The following is a 27206-nucleotide window of genomic DNA, read 5'->3' as shown; positions in this document are numbered from 1 at the left end:
ATGGGAAACCTCCAATTCATTTGGTCACCTGGAATATTTGAGGTCTGAATGACCCAGTAAAGTGGTCTAGGGCGTTTGTCCATCTTAAGGACCTAAACGCTGATGTTATTTTCTTACAGGAGACCCACTTGTGGGTCAAGGACCAGGCCAGGCTACGTAAGAATTGGGCGGGGCAAGTCTTCCACTCTAGTTTTAATGGCAGGGCCATAGGCACGGCAATCTTAATTCATAAGAGAATACAATTCTCCTCCTCTCACGTCATCGCTGAAGCGAGTGGTTGCTATGTTATTGTTTATGTCTCACTGGCGAAGACTCGAGTAGTCCTGGTAAACTTCTATGTCCCAATTGCGACGACTCAAACTTTATAAATTCTCTTGTAAATTCTCTCCCTAACCTTGATTTACACCAGATAATTCCAGGAAGCGACCTGAACTGTGTCTTGGACCCTAGATTGGATTGTTCCAAACCAAAATCTCTTGTCCCATCTAGGATGGCCTGGGCTTGTCTTCGTTTACGGCGCAGATGGGTGAAGTAGATCCGTGGCATGTTCTGCACCCAAATAATATAGAATTTTCTTTTTTCGTATGTCCACCTTACATATTCTCAAATCAACTTTTTAAAATTTTGATAGGGCCCTCCTCACTCCCACAGTTGCAGCTGACGACTTGGCGATTGTTATTTCGGATCAAGCCCCACATTTTGTTGATTACTGTTTGACTCCAATGCCCACCCTGGAGACTGGACACCATTCTGTTGACAAATGACTAATTGTATGAGCCTCCATAGAGGATTTCATTAAACTCCGCAAATCAAACCCAATCTCTCCTTCCACACTTTGGGAGGCTCTCAAGGCCAGCATAAAGGGGGAGATTATTTCATATAGGGCTTATACCCTGAAAATGGAACGGTTAGAGCAACAGAACTTGGTGGACTCCATCTTGGAGGTGGACCACCAATACTCACTCACCCCAACTCTGGAGCTACTGGCATACAGGAAAAGATTACAAACCCAATTTAAACTAGTGTCTACTAGTAAGGCTGTGCATCAGTTACAGCGCTCCAGGGGTACCTTCTATGAACATGGGGAGAAAGCCAGTCATCTTCTGGCTCATCAACTCAAGCAGCAGACTGGCCCTCGAGAGATTCTATGATTCATAATAAAGCCGGCAATCTTGTTTCCGCCCATCTCCAGGTCAATGCAGTCTTCAAATCATATTACCATGACCTGTATGAGTCAGAATCCCCTGCAAACAAATCAAGTATGGCTAGCTTTCTGGATAGCTTGCACATCCCAACTATGGAAAAGAGTAGGAGATACGAACTGTATTCCTCTTTATGCCTGGGAGAGATTTTAAAATGTATTGGGCGGCTGCAACCTGACAAAACCTCGGGTCCTGACTGCTTCCTAGCCAAGTTTAATTAAACGTTCTCAATATTGGATATATTCAATGACTCACTGTCTTGGATGTTCATTGCCTTGACCCTCACTCAAGCCTCAATCCCATTGCACCTTAAGGGGGTCAGGGACCAAGTAGAGTGTGAATCATACCAACCCATCTCACTTTTGAATACGGACGTTAAGCTTCTAGCTAAGGTCCTGGCGTTCCAGCTGGAGTCTTGTCTCCCGGACGCAATGTCAGAGGACCAAATGTTTTTTTTCAGGGCCGACAATTGTCGACCAATATTCGTTGCCTTTTGAATGCTATTCTCCCCCCTTCCACAGTACCAGATCCTGAGGTTATAATGTCTTTGGATGCAGAAAAAAGTATTTGATACGGTAGAGTGGAACAATCTGCTCGAGATTTTTGGGAGATTTGGATTTTTTTGGATAAGTTTGCCTTCTGGATTCATCTGTTGCATAATGCCCCTACTGCCAGTATTCGCACAAACACTATTTTCAGATTACTTTCCCTTAGGTAGGGGCACTAGTCAGGGCTGTCACATCTCCCTGCTGCTCTTCGCCCTGGCTATTAAGCCTCTCTCAATAGTTCTGAGAGCCTCTGATCAGCGGAGGAATATTTGTCAGGATGGAGTGGAGCACTGGGTATCGTTTTATGAGACAACGTATTTCTGGACGTTACGGACTCGACTCTCTCCATAGATAGCATAATGAGGATGCTCACTGCATTTGGTACCTTTTCTGGTTGTAAACTAAATGTAGGTAAGAGTGAGTATTTTCAAGTGAATCCACCTGCTGGAGGAACTCAATTTTGTTCATTGCCACTTTGCCTCTCTGATGCCAGTTTCTGTTATTTGGGGGGTCCGTGTGACTCATAATTGGGACTCACTTCACAAATTAAATTATTCACACCTCATCAATAATGTCAGGATGGACCTGCAGAGGTGGAGTAGCCTCCCTCTACCCTGGCAGATAAGATCCGAATGATCAAAATTAATGTGCTTCCCAGATTTCTATTTTTCTTTCAATATATCCCTATTTTCTGCCCCAAACCTTTTTTTATTAAGGTCAACAAATTAATTTCTGCTTTTATTTGGGCGAGTAAGTATCCCAGAGTCCGCAGTGCTCTGCTCCAGAGAGACAAAGGATTGGGAGGCTTAGCCCTCCAAAATATTTTGTTTTATTATTGGGTTGCCAACATTTAAAACATCCACTTGTATGACTTTCTCCGGCTGGTGAAGATCAAGTTCGAGTTGAGGGGGTCAGAAGAGGGTTTTGAAGTGCGGTAGAGGCCGTTCATGACCTTATTTGAGGACTTGTTCGTCGCAGGTGGAGGGGGGATTAGAATGGGGTAAAACTGTACAAACCGTTGACTGTGCTTTGATGGACTGTGCATTCTGTTGATATTGTGTTTGTATAGAATAAAATATCTTTAAAACGAACGCTTAAAAATAATCATGCTGTGGCTTAACAACCCTGACTAGGTTTGGGACAAAATGGACGCTCGCTCATACACCACCTCCTCTCTCCATGTTATAATTATTGCATCATTGCCTTTCTCTCCTGTGAAATTTTCCTCAAATCTTGTGGTGATTTCCTCCCTCAGGATTTGGAAACAGTTTCAGCAGCATTTCATACTTCTCTCCCTGTATTCTCTAGTCCCTATTTGAAATAGTCACCTGTTTTTGCCTTCAGGCCTGGACCCTTCATTTAAGTCTTGGAAGGCAAAGAGACTTGTGCATTTTGGGGATCTATTCATAGAGGGGAGATTTGCCAGCTTTGATGAGATATCTAACAAATTTCAGTTGCCCAGTTCTAACCTCATGTCAGCACTTCCTCCTCCTGCAACTTCATGCCTCTCTACAGCACAATATTGTACATGTCACAGCAGATCACAGACATTCTGGAGATCCCTGATGGTGCTTACAGAGGGGTACCTCCATAGCCGACCAACACCCTGAATCACATATTCAGCAACCCAATAGCTTGCTCAATGGTCACCCTTGTGGTCATGTGGTTTTTATTGTACCGCTTCTCTGCATCAGAGGTTGGGGTCCTCACAGGAGTCATCAGTCAGGTCTTTGATGCATAGCTTTGGCTCCAAGATGCCAGCCGCTCACCTTGTTTGGAGGTGTAAAAACTATGAGAGATGTGAATATTATAGAATGAAATAATCATGGTTGCTTTTTGATATTTTGCACAGACATGCATAATAACATTCTTGTGGTCACATATAAGCTGAGCATTGGGAGCAGAATAGCTTCTGAATTATAAATTTGCAGGTTAATCTGAAGGCTTTTTGATTGCCACATTTATGTAGTCAGTGATTCTCTGGAGGTGCGAGAATCTAGCCACTGCAGTAAATTCCAGAGCCTTTTGGGTCTGACTGGTCTCATCAGTGCCAATGTGGATATAAGTGGCAACTTTGGCAAACATGGCATCCATCATCTGGGGAGTCCACTTCAGAGCAGTTAATTGTAAAATCCAACAAATCCCTGGAGGAGACAATGGCATAGACATTCAGGCATTTTGTGACCTTGATGGTCACTGGCAACATGTGTTCACCTGGCCCTCTTGGAAGAAGATGTCAGCAATGAGCTGTCTTGAAAACCTGAACCTCTTGAAGCAATATTACTCAGTCTTGTTGAGGAAACAGATCCTCTGTTTGTTGATATGTTCTGGGGATATTGTCTCCAATGAGCTGGAGCTCCCTTTCCAACCCCCAGTCCTGTGGAGGGGCATGTGGCTTTGGAGAAGTCAGCTGGTGGTGTTGCTGCTGCTCTTGATATGGTTGGTGTTGCTCTTGATGTGGTCCGCAGTGCTGTTGTTGTTGTGGCTCCTATCGCTATTGTTGTTGGTTGGTAAGTTTGCAGACGACACAAAGGTTGGTGGAATTGCGGATAGCGATGAGGACTGTCAGAGGATACAGCAGGATTTAGATTGTTTGGAGACTTGGGCGGAGAGATGGCAGATGGAGTTTAATCCGGACAAATGTGAGGTAATGCATTTTGGAAGGTCTAATGCAGGTAGGGAATATACAGTGAATGGTAGAACCCTCAAGAGTATTGAAAGTCAAAGAGATCTAGGAGTACAGGTCCACAGGTCATTGAAAGGGGCAACACAGGTGGAGAAGGTAGTCAAGAAGGCATACAGCATGTACAGCATGCTTGCCTTCATTGGCCGGGGCATTGAGTATAAAAATTGGCAAGTCATGTTGCAGCTGTATAGAACCTTAGTTAGGCCACACTTGGAGTATAGTGTTCAATTCTGGTCGCCACACTACCAGAAGGATGTGGAGGCTTTAGAGAGGGTGCAGAAGAGATTTACCAGAATGTTGCCTGGTATGGAGGGCATTAGCTATGAGGAGCGGTTGAATAAACTCGGTTTGTTCTCACTGGAACGAAGGAGGTTGAGGGGAGACCTGATAGAGGTCTACAAAATTATGAGGGGCATAGACAGAGTGGGTAGTCAGAGGCTTTTCCCCAGGGTAGAGGGGTCAATTACTAGGGGGCATAGGTTTAAGGTGAGAGGGGCAAGGTTTAGAGTAGATGTACGAGGCAGGTTTTTAACGCAGAGGGTAGTGGGTGCCTGGAACTCGCTACCGGAGGAGGTGGTGGAAGCAGGGACGATAGTGACATTTAAGGGGCATCTTGACAAATACATGAATAGGATGGGAATAGAGGGATACGGACCCAGGAAGTGTAGAAGATTGTAGTTTAGTCGGGCAGCATGGTCGGCACGGGCTTGGAGGGCTGAAGGACCTGTTCCTGTGCTGTACATTTCTTTGTTTGTTCTTTGTTCTTGGTTGGGTGCTCCCGTTCTTCCTAGCAGAGGACCATGCTACATCTGCATAAGTTGTTCCTATGTTCAGTGAAGGCTGATGACAGCGAAGTTCAAAGCAAGGGTTTTGGATTTAGAACAAAATTCAATGTAGATTAAATGACTTCCAAAATGTTAGAAATCAGCTGTGAATCGTGAATTGAGGCTCTCCGAATAAGTCCTTTGAGCACAGACCTTTCACACACGCATTCCAGTTGCTCTGCAGTTTTAGTTTTTAAAGACTTTTCAGCCAGTCAGTGCAGTGCTCTTGCCTGTCAACCCCGGTGAGTTCCGCTGGCTGTTCGGAGGTAAAGTCACAACTAATCACTTGCATATTTAAATAACTTAACCCAACAGCTTCATGGAGTTATTAATTAACATAGAATTTACAGTGCAGAAGGAGGCCATTTGGCCCATCGAGACTGCACCGGCTCTTGGAAAGAGCACCCTTCCCAAGGTCAACACCTTCACCCGATCCCCATAACCCAGTAACCCCACCCAACACTAAGGGCAATTTTGGACACTAAGGGCAATTTATCATGGCCAATCCACCTAACCTGCACATCTTTGGACTGTGGGAGGAAACCGGAGCACCCGGAGGAAACCCACGCAGACACTGGGAGGATGTGCAGACTCCGCACAGACAGTGACCCAAGCCGGAATCGAACCTGGGACCCTGGAGCTGTGAAGCAATTGCACTATCCACAATGCTACCGTGCTACAGTGAGTTTCTCACTGCCTTCCAAAGGCACTCGACAAAACCCAGAAGTGGATAAGATCATGTTGGGTTTCCAGCTCACTGATACTTTTCGGCCATTTAATCCCTCACCTATACCTGAACCCACCATTCCCCCTCTCCCCCTGTTGTGGTTTATCACTTTTCCACAAAATAACGCGAGGAGTCTCAGTCACGTAATGATCATTTATTGATCTACGCGTTGGGAGAGTCCAGCTTCAGAGATAGACCTCCAGAGATGACTCTGCCAGGGTACAGAATCAGGTGATATTTATGCAGAATATGGCTATGTAGGTTATGTATGTAAGGATTTTACTTATACTAGATCATGTTTGTTTTAAATTTTACATTTAACAAGTTATGTGCACCCAAACAGAGTGAGTGTTATCTACCTTATCTACCCTTCAGTTTTCAAGTTATGGGTCCCTCCCTAGCCTCCCTACTTGGTGCCAGATACGTTAGGTGTGTCTGGTCCTCAGGTCAGTTAGAAAAATATGTTTGTTAACTTTTTATGCTGACTATTGTTGATTGTGTCTTGGAATAAACTGTTTAGGTTACTGGAACTGAAACATGCTTGGCCCTTATACCAACTACTGTAGATTGGTGCCACATCAGCCTTTAGCTGATATCTTTATAAAAATTGCTTTAGAATACTGTACTATACTACACAATCCTTTAGAATAAGTGTAACTGTCCTAATAGATTATTGTTAATACATTCTAATAATTCATTTTCCCACAACAACCCTCTTGGCAGTTAAAATTCTGCCTGCTCTGGTTATTAATCACTTGGACCTAAACATGTTATCTTGATGATCATTGAATATTTGGTTGCAGTTAATATGACAAAAGACAATTATTCATCTGTGTAATCATTACCCCTTCTATATCTAGAGAAAATATAAACCACGGCAGTTGCCAGCATCTGTACCCGATTCCGTTGAACCAATCTTTGGCAGCTCTGATTCACTTGGAAGGACAGAAGAACAAAAGCAAGAAGCTTACAACCTTTACAATGAACAGATGAAGGCTGCAGCTGATCGTAAAAGGATTGCCATTCTGAATGAACTATATGAACAGAAAACTGAGTCAGATTTGCTGGAAAGAAACAGAAAAAGGTAAGTTTATATTCTAGTTCCAATCTTCTGTTGTTTGGTTTGTCTGTAATAGATAAATATATGTGTTTTCTTCTGCATGAACACTAAAATTAACAAAGTCTGGACATTAAATTTAATTATTCTTCTGACCAGTGGTTTTCATTTTTAATTTATCAACTGAGCACTAGGTTAAAAAAAATTATCCTTAAACTGGGAATGCAGATCAACAGGTTTGATATTATTTCCTATCGTTGCACTTATTTCTGTGCAAATTGACTGACTGAGGTATATGTCCATGTTATTTGGGCAAGTGGAGGAATTCAATCCTCTTCCCCCCCTCACACAATAATGTCCCGTTTATTCTCTTGAATGAGAACTGAGTGACAGGAAATTCATTAGACATATGTCCCTGGGAACTTTGATTGCCTAGGAATGATTATTATCAGATTCTTCTTTTGGTGTCCACCAAGATGAGTGATGATTGCATTGCAGAGCAGGAAGCTTTCCCTTTCATGTAACCATGCTATTGGGTGCAGAAGGGTATGTCAATGTGCTTAATCAACATTGGCCGGGATTCTCTGAAATCCCGGCCAAATGTTGACGCCGGCGTCAAAACCGGCGCGAGCGACGCCGGCGTCAACGAGCCTCCAGGCCCAGTCATTCTCCCCGTCCTCGGGGTCTAGAACGGCACCGGAGTGCTGTGCGCTGTTCTGGTGCCGAACGCCGGCCCGCCATGGCCGGCGCGGGTCAGCGCATGCACGCCACAGCCATCTCCGCGCCGGCCCGCAGGCAACATGGCACGGAGGAACATAGGCCCTCCCCGGAATTAGTGCGCCCGCCGATCGGTTGCCCCTGATCGCGGGCCTGGCCACCGTGGAGGCCCCCCCCAGAGGTAAGTAATACCTGTATTTATTACTCGCCATCCAATACTTTACAACTGTAATCACTGCAGAAAAAATAACGGGTCACTATCTGAAAGAAACAGGTCACTATCTATGTAAAATATGTTACTTATTTTGTTTTGGGATTCACTTGGACAGAAAAGTTTGGTAAATATGCAAACTATGCAGGAGGTTTGGCATAATCTGCAGCTGTGTTACTAATGGTGTTTAAATATTTTCCACAGTTTAATAAATGAACATAAAAAACGCTATGAAAATTTACAAAGAATACATAAAACTTTAGAGGAAGCATGGAACGACAATGTAATAATGAAGCAACTGAAAGATTATGAAGAAAACCAATACTCAAAGTAAGATAATGAAACCACCACACCTAACAGATTATATTTTAAAGCAATCTCACTTTGTGCCCATAATTGGTAATTCCACTGTCTATGGAATCAATATGGTTGGTGTTTTATTTAAAGAGGTGTTTAAAGCTTCAACCTGTGCATCCAAACAGTTTGCAGAATATCTCACCAATTAAAAAGTTCTCCTATTCACTACCACCGCCACCTATGCAAGGGAGATTAGAGGTGGGCAATAAATGCTTCTCTTGCTAGCGCCACCACACAACCCTTGAATAAATTATTAATTAAAAAAATTATGAAAAACAATACATTTCAAATGCACCAGCAATGGACATGAGTTGTAAAACTACACTTCCTTCTGAAAATATATTGGGCTATGTCCTCAGGATCTGTCAGGTCTTACGACCAGAAAGTTGGTGTCAGCCCCGCACCGATCCTCCTTCCGGTGGGGGGCTATAGCCACGTAGTGTAAAGCCCCCGGCTTTACCTGCAAATACGGCCGCAGAATGGCCGGGACCCATGCAACACGGCGCCGGCTGTGCGCAGACACGTGTGCCAAAAACTGCCCCCCCCCGTAACCCCCCTCGCCACCCTCGGACCACCCCCCACCAGCTCCCCCAGCCCCCGCCAAAGCCCCCCCTGCTAGCGGGATGGCTCCCCCTCCCCCCCCGACTGACGGCGTTGGACAGCCTCCACGCGAGGTCCCCGAACATTGTGAGCACATGCGCCCCACGTCGTTGGGGACTCGGCCAATCGGGGGCAGAGCATCAGGGAGGGCTTCAGGTGGCGTCCTGAGGCCGGCCATACAGCATGTGGTGTTTCCCCCGAGAATGCCATTGTTTAGGGGGCGGAGCATCACAAAAACTGCGCCGCCCCAATTCCGGTGCAAACGTAGATTCTCTGGCTGATCGCCAAACGCGATCTTGGCGTCGGCGATCGGAGAATCCCACCCCAGATCTGTTCTGCACATTCAGATGCGAGTATTTGCACCTGGCTTATATTAGTCATTGAAACATCATGATCCTTACACCAAGAAAAGATAATTCTATATTAGTCTCAGTTGGTTAACCAGCTGGGGCTGGTTTAGCACAGGGCTAAAGAGCTGGATTTTAAAGCAGACCAAGGCAGGCCAGCAGCACGGTTCAATTCCCGTACTAGCCTCCCCGAATAGGCGCCGGAATGTGGCGACTAGGGGCTTTTCACAGTAACTTGTGTCAATAAGCAACAAGTCTACTTGTGACAATAAGCAACTTTCATTCATTTTCTTTCAGCTTTAAATTCTTGCAAAATGGCATGAAATATATTGTTACGTCCTCTGGTTCTCAGAAGATCCAAGTGCTATGGGCCAGGGTTTAGAAAACTCCAAAGTATATTATGGAGTTCACCTGACCTATAACTGTTTGTTGAATTTAGCTGGGATGAGCACAAGAGCCTGCTTTTCAGGTGTTATTCAACGGACTTCTTAGGCGTTTTAATCAAAACAGCAAGCTTTATTCTAAGAATTTAGTGAACATTTGTGCAAACACACACAGCAAGAACTTTTATCAATTACAAACACAAAGACACCACACAGCTACAGTGATCTATGTATAACTCTTAATTAAGTATCCCTTAACTGTTCCAATTCAATAACAAAATCCAAATAAAACCAGAAACCCCTTTTCAAAGGCATGGCCCAGCACACAGCATTCTCACTTATATAAGACTGTTATTGATAATTTGTTTCCATTTTCAAACAGCAGATTTGAATTCCTTCCAGTAAACAATTATCTCCTATAAGTGACTGAGCAGTCTGGAAACAACTTTTAAAATGAAGATCGAGACACAGTTCTTTCAACCTGTGCAGTTCAAACCAGTCCAAAACTCAAAGCAAAAGTAAAAACTCACAGAGCCACAGCCCAGTTCCACCCACACAATGACATAATTGAAGCCATGTGATAAGACAAAACCCTGTCTTAAAGGGACACTCCCATGACACAAGTAATGACCCTTTTAGTCTTAAAATACTGGAAATTCATTGAGTGTTTTTCTTACAATTCTCCATGTGGTTGTTAGACTGATGAATTGTTGCTCAGCAGTGTAAATATAGCACCCCGTGTGTACATTTGCAAAGCCATTAGTTCCCAGCTTTTTATGAAAATATATATAACATCCGTCTTTCTGAAATGTTGCAATTATTGGGCCGAATTTTGCCATTGTTATGACAAAATGCCACCGAGGGTGGGAAAAGCAGAGGATAGTCCACTGGAGGCGGCATGCTGGGTTTCCCATAATATTTTTAAACTGATTGTGAAACAAAAGGTATGGGGCAGGTCCCATAACTTCTCACTGGTAGAGCCTGCCCCACCAACAACTTAGGTTTTTTAAAAATTGGGATGCCTCGATATAAGAAATTAAAAATAGAAACAACATCCACACGGAACTCCCCCATGCCAACCCCCACCAAAATCCCATCCCCACAAAACTCTCCCACTCTCAGCCCCCACGGAACTCCCCCATTGCCACCCGCCAGGGAATTCCGCCACTCCCACGGAACTCTTCCCCCACCCCCCAGAGCTCCTCCCACAGAACTCCACTCCCTCCCCACCACTTTTCCCCTGGGCATGACCCTCATCCCTCTGGGGTTGTACTCACCTGCACACATCCAGCCGGTGAGGCTCACCAGGTGCACATCGCGGGGGGACCTGTCGTGATTCATGCTGATGTGAGTCTGTCAGGTGATAAGGCCTGACAATTATATTTAAATTGATGCAAATGGGGATCCTGACTTTTTAAGTCGGCAGTCCCATTATGTCATTGGTAGGAGCGGGGACAATTCCTCAGGAACTCACACCAGCATAAAAGGCATTTTGGGACACCAATGCAATTTTCTCCCCTCCATTGTTCCTTCCCCCCGAAAACAGGAGCAGAAAATCTCCCCATTCACTTTTTAAATATATATTATGCTGACCTAAAGAAGATTAACAATTGATTTTTTATAATTAATCTAGACACCGATAGAATCTGTTACTTGATTTCTTTTCTCAAAAGCTGAAGCAGTACACTGCAGTCAGTGTTTGGTCTGACAATACTTCTCCTCAAGCTCTGTGTCACAATTTACTACCACTCTGTGGGCAGAATCTTACAAGAACATAGAACATAGAACAATACAGCGCAGTACAGGCCCTTCGGCCCACGATGTTGCACCGAAACAAAAGCCATCTAACCTACACTATGCCATTATCATCCATATGTTTATCCAATAAACTTTTAAATGCCCTCAATGTTGGCGAGTTCACTACTGTAGCCAAGATGGGAGTGGAAGTGGGGGTTTGGGGACATCTGGCCACACATGATCCCGATCAGCTCATTAGGTATACACATGCGAAGAGCACGATAAATCCTGCGGGAGGGTGGGCGGGAAGTCGATGCCCCCGTTGTTTCCTCCTCAGCTGGATCATAGCCAAGGGAAGTGTAGGTTTGCGTCAAGCCATCATCATGTATGTCTGAGATTACCTGTGAACAAATTGCAGTGATCCATCTGGTCAGCATGCTGTTTGAAGCTGTTTCTCCAGCCCTGAGCATGTCAGAAAATAGGAAATACTCTACCTAGCATTGGTCAACCCCTGGCACCTCGCCCCACATTCTGGAGTACCACAGATTGTGTTCTTTCATTCATACATCCTTGTGTATGTAGACTGTAGCATTGACCAGTCATGCATGTGCCTCGACGGCGTTCACGACGGCGCAAACACTCTGCCTCCATTTCGGAGAATCCCGCCTGAGGATTCCCTCCATCACCTTCTCAAGACACAATTGAGAGATCCTTGCCTTGCCATCATAGACGTACCACCGACCCTATTATCAGCCATGACTATCAGGACCCCTTTATCCACCCAATATAACCATTTGTCTCCCTGCTGTTACCCTTAAACCTCCCCCCCATTATTCTTGAGCCTATAACCATCACCGCCCCCCCATTATGTTCGCCACCTGTTTTGTTTGTTTCTCAGACCCCCGCATGAGACCATCCACAACCCAATCATGATCCTGGGCTGCCTCCCTATCACATCCCTCTATTCCTTCTCAATGTGATTATTCCCTTCGCTTCCCACTACCCTCAGTTCAACCCTCAGGAGCCCATCATGGACAGCACTGACCCTGACCTTTAGGCCCATCTCCCTCTCCCACCATCACTTCCCAGAAACCTCATCCCCATCCATTTACAAGACCCCCTCACCCAACATGCAAGGCCCGTTCCTCTCTCCCTGCAACCTCATGTTCCATCCCTACCCCAGATTCCTTCCCTCTCCTGATGAGCCTTCCTGCTGCTTAGTCACACCGTCCAATCAGTGCCTTGTTGAACAATCGTCCCCAAAGAGGAAAGAAACAGTGAGTACTCACTCCACTGCAGTAAGATGACTACCCTGCTTTCTGCATGCCATTTTTACACAGTCATAAATCTTAAGGCATGTATTGCTCACTCAATGATATGCTAATTTTGGTGAGCTGGCTTTTTAGTGAACATGCAAAACATGCAGATGCATACAAATGCATTTCCTAACATTTTCTGTCAGGAAGCAGGACACGCCTTCAGACTTCCCAGAACTTAAATGCAGAAGTTTGTCCCGCTGTCAAGAAGCTGCTTTTTGGCCACGTTGTTTCCCGCTCCCTGGAGCAACGCATGTTTTACACTATGTGCCTCTCTTCCACCAGTTTTTCAGCCCCCTGCTATGCTTGCTCTGCTTGGCTTTTTGCATTTCCTCTTTTAAGCTCTCCAGTCTGGAATTGATCTCCAGGAAATCGTTCCCCGTGATATGGTGTTAAGTGGCATGTACAGTTCATTAATTTTCTCTCTGAACTCAGCACTGTCATTCTCTTTTTTTATTTGAAGCATGAAGGGCCGTGCGGCCTACTCCAGCTCCTAATGTTCTATCTGCTGCTGTTGAAGTTTTGACCTAAGGTTCAGAATCACCCTCTCAGATGTCTCCTTTGCTAACTGTGCAGCATCTTGTTTCTCTTCCAGTTCCTCTTTCATGCGTTCTTTTTCAGCCTGCCACATTATGTTGTGCTCAGCTTTCAATCTTTCCAGGTCAACAATTTTATTCTCTAGTCCTAAGTTTTCATCTTGAAATGTTTTAAGTTTTTGGAAACCTTCTTTAGCAGCCTGAACTTTCCAAATTAGTTCTCTTTCCTTTTCTGACAAGAGCTCTTTGTGTCTTTTAATATCGGCCTCGAGTGTTTCATCATTGTGGTAAACCACTGTTGCACCTGTATTAGGTGATGTATGGTAGGACCTGTACTACAGGTTTGCCAGTAGTCCCTTCCTGCTGGCTCCGCCCAGTAGGCGGAGTATAAATATGCGTGTCCTCCATTCAGCAGTCATTTCGCCAGCTGCTGTGGGAGGCCACACATCTTAGAGCAATAAAGCCTCAGTTGTATCCAACTCTAGTCTTTGTTCAATTGATCGTGCCTCAATTTATTGCTCTAAGATTTTCTAACAGATGGACCTCTGAATCAAACCAGATCGCCTGCAGCTGGATCCGCAATCAAGCGACGCCAAAAAGGACTTTAATCACTGGCTAGCCTGCTTCGAGGCGTACATCAACTCAGCGGCCACCCTGTTCCGGAGGCTCAGAAGATACAGATCCTGTACTCAAAGTTGAGCTCCAACGTGTTTCCGCTGATCCAGGACGCCCCGAACTACACCGACGCCATGGCGCTTCTCAAAGAAAACTCCGCACAGAAAACGAACACGCTCTTCGCCAGGCACGTACTCGCCACTCGCTCTCAACGCCCTGGTGAGTCCATAGAAGACTTCTGGCGGGCCCTAATCCCACTCGTCCGGGACTGTGACTGTCAGGCCGTTACGGCCACTGAACATTCCAACCTTCTTATGCGGGACGCGTTCGTAACGGGGATTGGGTCAGACCTCATACGCCAAAGACTGTTAGAAGGGGCCACGCTCGACCTAGCTGAAACAAAGAAGCCAGCGTTCTCCATGACGGTTGCCTCATGTAACATTCAGGCCTACCCCACCAGCCGCACGGCCCACCCCTCCTACCCCTCGTGGACCCCACAGCCGGCCGCCCCAGCGGGGACATTACCCAGCCAGTACGCCTGCGCTACACGCAAGCCCGCGCACCCCGGGGGTCCCCGTGTTACTTCTGCGGCCAGCAGAAACATCCTCGCCAACGCTGCCCGGCCCGTGCTGCCGTTTGCAAGGCTTGCGGCAAAAAGGGGCACTTCGCCACGGTGTGCCAGGCCCGCGCAGTCGCCGCTATCGCCCCCACCCCCCTAGCCTACACACAATGGGCGCCGCCATCTTCATCTCCCCTGACCACATGTGGCCAGTGGGCGCCGCCATTTTCACCTCCCCGGACCACGCGTGGCCAGTGGGCGCTGCCATCTTTACCTCCCGGGGCCACATGCGGCCAGTGGGCGCCGCCATCTTCACCTCCCGGGGCCACACGCGGCCAGTGGGTGCCGCCATCTTCACCTTCCAGGGCCACGCGCAGCCAGTGGGCGCTGCCATCTTCTCCCCTTCAGTCCAAAATTCTATGAAAACTATGAAAAAAAAATATGAAAACATGCGGCCCATTGGCGCCGCCATCTTGTCCAACCTCCGCAACGTGCGCCCATGAGCGCCACCATTTTGTCCCTCGCATGATCTTCAGGCGCCGCCATCTTGTCTCTCCTACGGGACATGGACACCGTCAGCATTCCAGGACCTGGGCCCCCCAGGCTTCCCATCATCCGACGTCAGCGTCGACCAACCACGACTCGCCTCAGTGACGATCGACCAGTCTTGTCCGCACAACCTGGCCACCGCATTGACCAGTGTGAAAATCTACGGCCACGTGACCTCTTGCCTGCTGTACCCCAGGAGCACCAAAAGCTTCATACACCCGGATACGGTAAGGTGTTGCTCCCTCGCGGTACACCCCGCCAACTAAAGAATTTTCCTGGCCTCCGGATCCCATTCCGTCACGATCCGAGGGTTCTGCACGGTCACACTCACGGTCCAGGGCGTAGAATTCAGCGGCTTCCGCCTCTACGTCCTCGCTAACCTCTGCGCTGCCCTACTACTCGGCCTGGACTTCCAGTGTAACCTCCAGAGCCTATCCCTCAAATTCGGTGGGCCCCTACCACCCCTCACTGTGTGCGGCCTCGCAACCCTAAAGGTCGATCCGCCTTCCCTCTTCGCCAATCTAACCCCGGATTGCAAACCCGTCGCCACCAGGTGCAGACGGTACCCAGGACAGGACCTTCATCAGGTCCGAGGTCCAGCGGCTGCTTCGGGAGGGCATTATCGAGGCCAGCAACAGCCCCCGGAGAGCCCAAGTGGTAGTCGTTAAAACTGGGGAGAAACACAGAATGGTCGTGGACTACAGCCAGACCATCAACCGGTACACGCAGCTCGACGCGTACCCCCTCCCACGCATATCTGATATGGTCAATCAGATTGCACAGTACCGGGTCTTCTCAATGGTAGGCCTCAAATCCGCCTACCACCAGCTCCCCATTCGTAAATCAGACTGTCCATACACCGCTTTCGAGGCGGACGGTCATTTCTATCACTTCCTCAGGGTTCCCTTCGGCGTCAGTAATGGGGTCTCGGTCTTCCAAAGGGAGATGGACCGAATGGTCGACCGGTACGGTTTGCGGGCCACCTTCCCATACCTAGACAACGTCACCACCTGCGGCCATGACCAGCAGGACCACGATGTCAACCTTGCCAAATTTCTCCACACCGCCACTCTCCTCAACTTCACCTACAACAAGGAGAGGTGCGTGTTTAGCATGACCCGCTGAGCCATACTCGGCTATGTGGTCCAGAACGGAGTTCTGGGGCCCGATCCCGACTGCATGCACCCCCTCATGGAGCTTCCCCTTCCCCACTGCCCCAAGGCCCTCAAATGGTGCCTGGGGTTCTTCTCGTACTACGCCCAGTGGGTCCCAAACTATGCGGACAAGGCCCGCCCACTCATTCAATCCACCCATTTTCCCTTGATGGCCGAGGCACAGCAGGCCTTCGCCCGTATCAGAGCCGATATTGCCAAGGCCAGGATGCACGCAGTAGACGAGACACTGCCCTTTCAAGTAGAGAGCAACGCATCGGACTTCACCCTAGCCGCCACCCTCAATCAGGCAGGCAGACCTGTGGCATTCTTTTCCCGCACCCTTCATGCCTCAGAAATTCGGCACTCATCCGTCGAAAAAGAGGCCCAAGCTATCGTTGAAGCTGTGCGGCATTGGAGGCATTACCTGGCCGGCAGGAGATTCACTCTCCTCACTGACCAGCGGTCGGCAGCCTTCATGTTCAATAACACACAGCAGGGCAATATCAAAAACTATAAAATGTTGTGGTAGACGATCGAGCTCTCCACCTATAATTACAAGATTTTGTATCGCCCCGGCAAACTCAACGAGCCCCCAGACGCCCTATCCCGAGGTACATGTGCCAGCGCACAAGTAGACCGACTCCGGACCCTGCACGACAGCCTTTGTCACCCGGGAGTCACACGATTGTACCATTTCATAAAGGCCTGCAACCTGCCCTAATCCGTCGAGGAAGTACGGACAATCACCAGGGACTGCCAGGTCTGTGCGGAGTGCAAGCCGCACTTCTACCGGCCGGACCGTGCGTGCCTGGTGAAGGCCTCCCGCCCCTTTGAACGCCTCAGCATGGATTTCAAAGGGCCCCTCCCGTCCACTGACCGAAATATATTATTTTCAGTATATTTTCAGTGTGGTCGATGAGTACTCTAGGTTCCCCTTCGCCATCCCATGCCCCGACATGATGTCTGCCACCATCATCAAAGCCCAAAATACTATCTTCGCTCTGTCGGTTTCCCTGCCTATATCCACAGTGACAGGGGATCCTCATTCATGAGTGATGAGCTGCGTCTGTTCCTGCTCAGCAGGGGTATCGCCTCCAGCAGGACGACGAGCTATAACCCCCGGGGAAACGGGCAGGTAGAGTGGGAGAACGGGACGGTATGGAGGGCCGTCCAACTAGTCCTACGGTCCAGGAACCTCCCAGTGTCTCGCTGGCAGGAGGTCCTCCCTGATGCACTCCACTCCATTCGGTCACTGCTGTGCACCGCTACTAAAAACACACCCCATGAACGTCTTTTTGCCTTCCCAGGAAGTACACATCCGGGGTGTCGCTCCCGACTTGGCTCGCAGCTCCAGGGCCAGTCCTGCTCCTTAGGCACATCCGCCTCCACAAGGCGGACCCATTGGTGGAAAGGGTGCAATTGCTCCATGCCAACCCCCAGAATGCCTACGTGACGTACCCCGACGGCCGCCAAGATACTGTCTCCCTCAGGGACCTGGCACCAGCAGGTTCTAAACACACACACCTCTCCGGCCCGGCACCACCCTCCCCTCCCCCGGCGCACCCAGCATTAACCCCACCAGGACCATCCGTCCTTCCCCTGCCCACGCCCGAGGATGAAGAGGATTTCGGCACGCTCCCAGAGTCACCGAACATCAGGCCAGCATCGACATCGCCGCCATCGTTACGTCGCTCTCAGCGGAACATCAAGGCACCAGACCGGTTAAATCTCAAACTAGCACCAGACTTCAAAGACATTTTTTTTTTCTGATTCAATACTGTAAATATAAATTCATTGCTGTATATAGTTCTCCACCACCCCCGCTGGACTCAATTTTAACAGGGGGTTAATGTGGTAAACCACTGCTGCACCTGTATTAGGTGATGTATGGTAGGACCTGTACTACAGGTTCGCGGGTAGTCCCTGCCTGCTGGCTCCGCCCAGTAGGCGGAGTATAAATATGTGTGTCCTCCATTCAGCAGCCATTTCGCCAGCTGCTGTGGGAGGCCACACATCTTAGAGCAATAAAGCCTCAGTTGTATCCAACTCTAGTCTTTGTTCAATTGATCGTGCCTCAATCATCTGACTGCCTCATTCATTTGACTTAGCATGTTATCTCTCCTAACAATGGAATTTACCCAATCTATACGCTCTGTGACTCTGGCAACCACATTCTTGCTTCTAATTAGAGGGTGCTTTTCAATATGTCTGCTACCTTCAACCCGCAGTACCACCTCCTTCATCTCATGGGCCGGAATTTGATGTGTGTTGTGCAGCCATGATGCAGCATGAAATGGCATGAGATAACATTGAGAGGATTTCCTGACGTAATCATTCTTCCTTACGATATTTTGGTTGGCAGGTGCGTGCAAATATTGGAAACGTGCCCACCGGCATTTAAAGAGCGACTTAAGGTCATTAAAAGTACAATCAATCCTGATTTTGAGAGGCCTGTGCACTTTCATGCTTGGCAAACGATCCAGTCGGCCAGGCGGGCTTCATGTTTTTTAATCATTCCAGAGCCAGGGTGGGATAAATGTCCCAGTAGGAATGGAGATGAGAGGAGATAGGAGTATTAACAGAGATACAGTGCGAAAGAAGGCGCCACTTCTCCAGAGAAGAAGTCACCTCTGTTCGTGACATGATCAGATAGCCTCAAACTCTGTAGGTGGCCACCCAATGCCAGTTACTCTGAAGGTCACAGTGGCCCTAAACGTTTATGCTTCGGGTTCATTTCAGAGGTAGATGGGAGACTTTGCGGAGTATCACAATCCGCAGCTGCATCAAATGCCTTGTTCCAAAGGGTAAACACCTTAATTCAATACAAGACAGATGAAGCCAGCCATTCCGAGCGAGCCAGTGATTTCACAGCAATAACAGGATTTCCAAGAATTCAGGGAGCCATTAACTGCACATTTATACCATCAAGGCACCTGTGGGGCAGTTATGGAGCTTTGCGAATAGAAACCGTTCAGATTAGGTGTGATCACAAGCACATTTATGGCAGGTATCCTGGAAGCTCCATGATGCATATATCTTACATAACTCTTCATAGCTCAGATGCAGTTGGATGGCTGACTCCTGGGGACAAAGCATATATGCTTGAAAGGTGGCTGATGGCACCACTCAGACAAGCAAGGAGGTCAGGGAAGGAGAAGTACAACCAGGTCATCCTTCAACAAGGGCAATCATTGCGAGGCCATTAGGCTTACTGAAAATGAGGTTTTGATATCTGGACTGCTCAGGATGATCTCTGCAATATGCTCCAGAATGTGTTTCCCTTCTGGCTGGAGTCTGCTGTCCAGACTGACTCTCTCAAGGGGTAAGCAGATGGAGGGCGAAGACAGTGATGTTCTTCCAGAATCCGCTGAGGAAGAATCCAGCACTGAATCTGAGCAGGAGCTTTATCAACCCAGGGTAATGAACAAGATCTAGCAATGAGGATGCTTTTGGGAGCCAAGAACACCAGGGAGGCCGTGGTAGGACTCCAAAGCCAGGTCTCCAAATGTTCACAGATAGACTGCTTGTCTGTCCCTCTCTCTGAAATACACTTTGTAAACCAATTGTTGACTTATACAAGAGTTGCAGGCCTTCTCTCTAACAATGACATAAAGCACAATGAGGCCATTTGACATGATGTCACATTTTACATACATATAGCATTACACAAGTGACAATGAGGAATGATTCACTTCAACCCCTTCTGTGATCATAAACACTTACATTTCTATTTACAAGTGCGACGTCTTGGTGCTTCCCCCTCTCCAGCAGCTACATTGGAGGCAGGCTGCTGACTCTGATGCCCCGGCAGCCTTCTTTACTTTGGTGGCTGTCCTCTGGTCACCTGAGTGAGCCCCAACTAGGTGGAAGAGTCCAGTGCCACGCTGGATATTCCTCAGTCATTGCGGTCTCCTCAAATGCGACGGTCGCTGGCAAAGGAGCAGAAGAGCTACTGCATCAACAGAAGCATGCTGAGAGGATGCATGGAGCTGTAGGTCTGCCAACACGGTATTTTTCTGAACCTCCCTACTCACCAGAGATGGACAGGGTGCCAGCAGCGTCACTAGGTGCCTCATCCATCTCTCACACTGGCAATGCCTGAGATCACTGCCAGTATGTAGGCTCACAGGTCTGAACGCAACCCCAGAAACCCCTGATTGCGTTCCTGGAGCTACCGCTGCAAGAGAGTCGCCGCTATCTTCTATGGAGGATGCTTTGTCTTCAGAGCTGTGGGTTAAAGCAGTGCTCACACTCTGTATGGACTCCTCCAATACAAAGACCTTCAGGGATTTCTGCCAGATCTTCATGTGCATCCCACTGGACAGTCAGCATTTGCTGCCTTAGAGACTGCTCTAGAGGCTCATCATCTGCTTCGGGCTCAGCAATGTCCTGGTTTCAAGCAATTTTCTGATTGTCAGCACCAGCTCCATGAGCAAGTGTGACGTGCCTTCCCCAGTGTGCGCCGCCATCTATTCTGAAATGCTCATTCCCATCGATGTGCCTGTATCTGTTTTGGTGCATGGTGCAGAGAATGGATGTGACGCAGGTGCATCTGGCTGGACACCATCCTCCGATGTCAAGTTTCCCAGGTTGTTCTGCGGTCTGGGATATGTTCCATCTGAGGGAGGAAAAACAAATATAGGTTTCCAGCAGAATCACGGTACAGGCATCCTGGTAGCTCTCAGAATGGAGATCTGACTAACTAAAGACTGCTGAATAGATGAGAATAAGAGACTAGTGGATTTCACCTGTCAATCTTACAACCACTGTCCTACATTTCTCATACCCTCGTCCAATCCTTTCCTTGTCAGAACAAGAACAAAGAAAAGTACAGCATAGGGTCAGGCCCTTCGGACCTCTAAGCATGCGCCGACCACGTTGCCAATCTTACCGAAAACCTTTTACATTTCCAAGGCCCTCTATTCCCATTTTTCTTTTTAAATGTTTTTTATTGGGTTTTGAACATGATATAAATACAGGAATATACAAAGCAAAGCAAAACACAAAGGATCTAGGAAGTACGTAATAGGACAGGAGGTCTTTCCTCCCCTCTCTTCTAGTTTCTCTTTTGTTTTACAGAACATCAAACTCAGGTGGTGGGGGCACGTCCCTAATGCTATTTACATTCTCTGGTGCAATTACCTCGGCATCGGCCATTGCTCGTTTCTCCTTTCCATTTTTCGTTACTTACTCTCGCCGTGCTGTGGTTGTTGTCGCCGTTCTCTTCCCCTGTGCTCTAACCCCCCCCCCACTGTTTTTGTTCTCTTATCTCTTCCCCCTTCTGGCTCCCCTTTTTTGTTCTCTCCCCCCCCCCCCCCCCCCACTCCGCCCTTCCTCCCTCCCCACACCCTTTCTCCCCTTCTTCGCTGTTGCCCGCCTTTCTTTCCTGCTGGGTTTGGCTACCTCATCTTACTCTCCCCCCCCCCCCCCCCCCCCGGGTCCTCCCTCACTTTCCTCTCTTCTATCTTGTCCTGGCCATTTATCCCTGGCTTCCGGCTACTTATTTACTTATGCGTTGACCACAAACAGGTCCCGGAACAGCCGGATGAATGGTTCCCACGTTTTGTGGAAGCCTTCTTCCGACCCACGGAAGGCAAATTTGATTTTCTCCATTTGGAGAAACTCTATTCCCATCCTATTCATATTTTGTCAAGACACCCCTTAATCACCACTATTGTACCTGCTTCCATCACCTCCTCCAGCAGTGAGTTACAGGCACCCACTACTCTCTGTGTAAAAATCATTTTTTTCTCATTTGCTCGGTCTTAGATAACTCATTTACCATCTTCTTTCTTTGTCATGAAAACTTGTCCTTTCCAATCAAATCATTTTGTAGTTCAGGGTGTGCAAAGCCCCAGATAAGTTGATCTAAAAGCTTTTCTTCTAATTCTTTGAATTTGTATTTTCTGGCTACATTTTTCAATATTATAAAAAATTGTTTGCAAGCTCACATGATTTTTTTCTCAGGCTTTGAAACTCATATCAGTGGATCCAATGATTTGACTTTGGAGATGTGCGCTGATGTTTTCAAAACTTTTGTCTGGGTTTTTATTGTCATCTTCATTCATTAACCAGAAAATCTCTCACCTTCAGATTCCAGCATCCGCAGTAATTTGCTTTTATTTAAGTCTCTCACCTTCATTTCTCCCATGCCCACAAAAGGATGTGGCTGACCTTTTTTCTTCTTCGCTGGTACCATGCAGAAAGCAGCTGAATGTCAATCTGGATTTTTTGTTTAAACTTCTCAAATGCTTCTATGACTGCATCAGCACCCCAATTCATTATGGGCGGTAGTTGTGCATTCTTTGCTGGGGCAGTGGCCATTTTGTCTTTGCAAGATTTAGTCAGTTTTCTTCTCTCTCTTTCTCTGACATTAATTTGGGTTGATTTTCCCACTTCAATTGAACACTAAATCTGTTTAAAATGTTTGGGTCTTCCAGCCACCTGCTGCTATCATGTTGGGAACCAGATGACATAACATATACAGAGACCAAAGGCTCTTCCAGCGCACTGTTACATTAGATTGGAAGCAGAGCTATTGAAGTGCCTGGTCATCTTTGCCATTTTCTACTTGTCCTTGTTTGTGTGGGTGTGACAGGAGTTTTGTTATCGCTGTAGTGGCTGATGGTTAAATGAAAAGAGGCACATTAGCATTGGGGTGTGGCTTGGATCTCATAACATTATTGTGCTGCTGAACGTTCTTGACTTTCCAACAAGGAAGTTGGAAGTCCACATTTTGGGAGATTTCTGACAGTAGGACCCTGTCCACCACACCAGAACATGCAGTCTTCCCATCTGACAGGTACCTGACAGGCATTCCTTTTTAAAAATAAATTTAGAGTACCCAATTCATTTTTCCCAATTAAGGGGCAATTTAGCATGGCCAATCCACCTTTGGGTTGTGGAGGGGAAACCCACGCAGACATAGGGAGAACGTGCAGACTCCACACAGCCAGTGACCAAGCCGGGAATCGAACCTGGGACCTTGGAGCTGTGAAGCATCTGTGTTAACCGCTGTGCTACCATGCAATGATCAATCCTATTGAGATCAGGGACCCCCTCCTGTAACCATGCTTACTCCGGCAGGGTTAGAAGTGCAGATTCCCAGTGAGTCCTTCCTAGCATTTTGGGTTTCATCCCTATAATGTCTAATAGAATTAAGTTGACTACCTTAAACCTTTATGGGAATGTCATGTTTTATATCTAGATCTTGGTGTGAAGGGGACAATTTCAAAGTTTGCAGACTTGGAAGTATTGTAAACTGTGATAAGGACAATGTCAGCCTTCAAAAGGATATAGTCAAGTTGGTGGACTGGATAGAATGATGGCAGATGAAGTTCAGTGCAGAGAAACATGAGGTTATCCATTTTGATAGGAAGACCATACAGAGACTGAATAAAATAAGGGGTAAAATTGTTAAAGGGGTGCAGGAATGGAGGGACCTGGGTTTATATGTGTAGAGATCATTGAAACTGGTAGAACAGGTTGTGAGAGCAGTTGATAATGCATATAGTATTCTGGGTTTCATTAATACGTCATAGAACACAAGAGCAAGGAGGTTATGCTGAACTTATACAAGATACTAGTCAGACCGCAACTAGAGTATTGTGCACAGTTCTGTGTGCCACACTATAGAAAGGATGGAGAGAGTGCAGAAAAGGTTTACAAGAATGATTCCAGGGATGAGAAACTTCAATTATGAGGAGAGATTGGAGAGATTGGGACTATCATCTTTGGAGAGAAGAGGTCTAGAAGGAGATGTTAGAGTTGTTCAAAATCATGAGGGGGCTGGACAGAATAGATAAGGAGAAACTGTTCCCACTTGTAAAAGGATCGAGAAAGAGAGGGGACAGATTTAAAGTGGTTTGCAAAGGAAGCAAATGTGATGTGAGGGAAAGCTTTTTCACATAAGTAGTTCAAGCCTGGAATGCACTACCTGTTCAAGGCAGGTTCAACTGAGGCATTCAAGAGAGCCTCTATGATTATCCGAATAGAAACAATGTGCAGGGGTATGGGGAAAAGGCAGGGGAATGACACTAAGTCATTTGGAAAGCTGGTGCAGACAGAATGGACCAAATGGTCCTTTTCTGCGCAATAATAATTCTATGAATCTGTGATTTTTATTCCCACATCCCATGAATCTGCAGTGCCGGCCTTTACTTGCACCTGCCTGCATACTTTCTCTCAAGTATTGTACTGCAACTTGCTGTTGAAACATAGGAGGCAATTTTGAGTCCACACTCGCCATCCGTGAGAAACTTGGAGCGGGTTCAAAATCTGGAGAGAATCAAAAACACAATTCTCTCCTGCATAATTGGCTTTTGGAATTTTCACCCCACCCCCTCCAGTTGAGTAGTGCAAATCGAAGTGCAGGATCCCGGGAACCTCATTTAAATATTAGCATGTCATTAACAAGCACTTTCTCCAGACCTCCCCCCCCCCCCCCCCCCCACCACGGAATATTTACAACAGATCTACAAAATCGTGAATCTGACGGCCTTACCCCTGGGAGGGATCATGGAGGTGAGCACTCAGACAGCCATGGCTTTCCGGGCTCTTCACTGTTCAGGGTGCACCAGAGAGGATGTGGGGGACATAAATAAGCTCAGCTAGGGTTCAGTCACTCAATCTCAGCTGGAAGGGTCTAGGCCTTACCTTCCATTGACTTTGGGGTGCCCTTTGCTTTAAGGAAGTCTGGAAGCTGGCATGCAGTCATCACTTCCTGCAGCCTCCTAGCTGGGTTTGTGCTCAAATCACTGCTGAGAAAGTGACCATCCTTATTGGGAGCTGGAATGTGGGTGGGAGGAGGAGAATACTGAGGGTCAGCACTGGGGGCGACTGTGAGGTTCCTGGGTGGAGTCCCACAAGATGCCAGACTGCAAGTGCAGAATGGGGTTCTCATTAGCTTAATGTGCAACTTCACCCTTCATTGACAAGGCAATTGTGCCAATGAAATATGCAAAGTTAATGTTCACATCTGGGGCTGAACCAGACTGTTCCAACATTGGGGTCTTATTTGACCCCAAGAAGAGCTTCTGAATACATACCCACACCATCCTTAAGAATGCATAATTCCCACTATCTCTTTCTAAGCTCTGTAATTTTCTCCCTAAACGTCTCTGCTTTGCTACTTTGCCTTCTTCACAATATTCTTTAAAACCTATCTCTTTAAGCAAGTTATTGTCCATCTGGCCTAATATAGTCTTATCTGGCTCAGTGTCAAACTATGCTTTGATGTGGAGATGCCGGCATTGGACTGGGGTGAGCACAGTACGAAGTCTTACAACACCAGGTTAAAGTCCAACAGGTTTGTTTCGATGTCACTAGCTTTCGGAGCGCTGCTCCTTCCTCAGGTGAAGGAGGAAGGAGCTGAGGAAGGAGCAGCGCTCATCTGAGGAAGGAGCAGCGCTCCGAAAGCTAGTGACATCGAAACAAACCTGTTGGACTTTAACCTGGTGTTGTAAGACTTCAAACTATGCTTTATAATGCTCTTAGGCGCATTTTACATGAAAGGAAATATATATATCTGCAAGTCATTGGTGTTATGATTAGAAAATCATTTTTGCATTGTTCCCTATAAAAGGGATCAGGACTCACCTATCTCCTTATGCCAACAAGTTTCAAATCAGGCACAGAATCTGAACTGTGAAGTGTAAGTTGCAATATTTAATTCTATGCCAGATCACATACAGAAAGTGAAATAAAGACAGAGAAATAGAGATGGGCTTAAGAGTGAGAGATAAAAATGACAAAATAAAGACTAATTCTTTTGTTTTAAAATCTCCAACAATAACTAGGCTCTGAATGAATGATCCTCCGCACTTGTAAAAATTAAGTTGCAGTGCCAAAGTAATTGTTTGGCAGTATTGAAACATACCAGGTCGCTAAAAACGTACTTACACTTCAATGAACAAGCCCTAAAATTTTCTGGTAATTTTAGTGAATATCTGTCATGAAATACAGCAACTTCATGTCAGTCTATGTAATACAATGCTGAGTCTTTTGGAGAGATACTGGTATAGCAAAACACCTGGAAGAGCAGGGTAACTCGGGCAGCAAATATTACTGATTTCTGCATTTAACTGAATATGTGTGGCTGTCAGGAATTACCATTTGATGTAGACTTTAATAATGGTGAGTGATGATAGTCTCACTAATATTTTTGCCTCAAAGTCTGAGCCATGATTACAGTAAGAATAAAGTCCATCCAAGACTCACACTGTCTAAGCTGTCCTTAGTAATTGGATAAAATGGAGCTAAAATCAAGTTGGGACAAAAAGGATAAACATACAGTTGAGTTCGTAAAGGAACCACAATTGGAAAGAAAAATGCAAGAGAAAAGAAAAACTAGATTGAGAGGGAAAAGTGAACAGTTAAAATCAGAGAGATATTGCATGATAGAGTGTGGAGAGAAGTGCACAAGAGAGATTTATTGGTATCGACATTAATGTGTTCTTAAAGAAACAATAATGTGTTGGGGGTGTTAGTGCGGTGAACAGATAGATAGAGGCAGAATTCAAAAGCTTGATGAGTGTGAGTACCCTGTACACACAGGCTTTAGAAGGAAGCTGATTGGTGGTGCTGGTTTAAATACCTGCCAGATTGGATTTATTGAGTACCACAGGAAAGTGAGACACTTCTATCTGCTAATGTTAGATAGAAAAATCCTAGTCTAACTCCTGGGTAACTGCAGAACTGACGCCCCCAACCCCAATCACTCACACTTATCCCCAATACTCTTCTTTCAATGTGCCTGAATATCCCAACTGACCTGACCCAACTACCCGTCTCAACCGCGCTACCCCCTAACAATCCGACTAACTCACCCGGCCCAACCTAACTAGCCTCCAACCTGCCTACTCTGCTTGATCCGACCCCACTATCCCCAACTCACCTATCTACTCATCCACCTACCCACCTCACTTCCTTACCTACTACCCCACCCACTTGCTATCCTACCCACTCACCTACCACTTCCTTCACCTGCCACTTTACCCAGCTGTAATCCTACCTGTCTACCACCCAACCACCTGCCACCTTACCTATCTGCCATCTTATTCACCTGCCACTCCACCTACCCT

At 46.8% G+C, this 27206-nt stretch overlaps 1 protein-coding gene across 4 annotated transcripts in view; it reads left to right on the top strand.

Annotated features, from left to right (window-relative positions):
- LOC140391721 (coiled-coil domain-containing protein 81-like) overlaps positions 1-27206 on the top strand; it is a 252969-nt gene that overhangs the window by 224484 nt on the left and 1279 nt on the right. For all 4 annotated transcript variants that reach the window (XM_072476491.1, XM_072476493.1, XM_072476490.1 and 1 more), the window contains 2 exons: positions 6848-7071; positions 8177-8302. In XM_072476491.1, the coding sequence (XP_072332592.1) occupies positions 6848-7071; positions 8177-8302 (350 nt within the window). The remainder of the gene's footprint in view (positions 1-6847; positions 7072-8176; positions 8303-27206) is intronic.

Source organism: Scyliorhinus torazame, chromosome 15 (assembly GCF_047496885.1).
Source record: "Scyliorhinus torazame isolate Kashiwa2021f chromosome 15, sScyTor2.1, whole genome shotgun sequence".
Classification (NCBI taxonomy): domain Eukaryota; kingdom Metazoa; phylum Chordata; class Chondrichthyes; order Carcharhiniformes; family Scyliorhinidae; genus Scyliorhinus; species Scyliorhinus torazame.
This window is presented reverse-complemented; position numbering and strand designations above follow the sequence as displayed.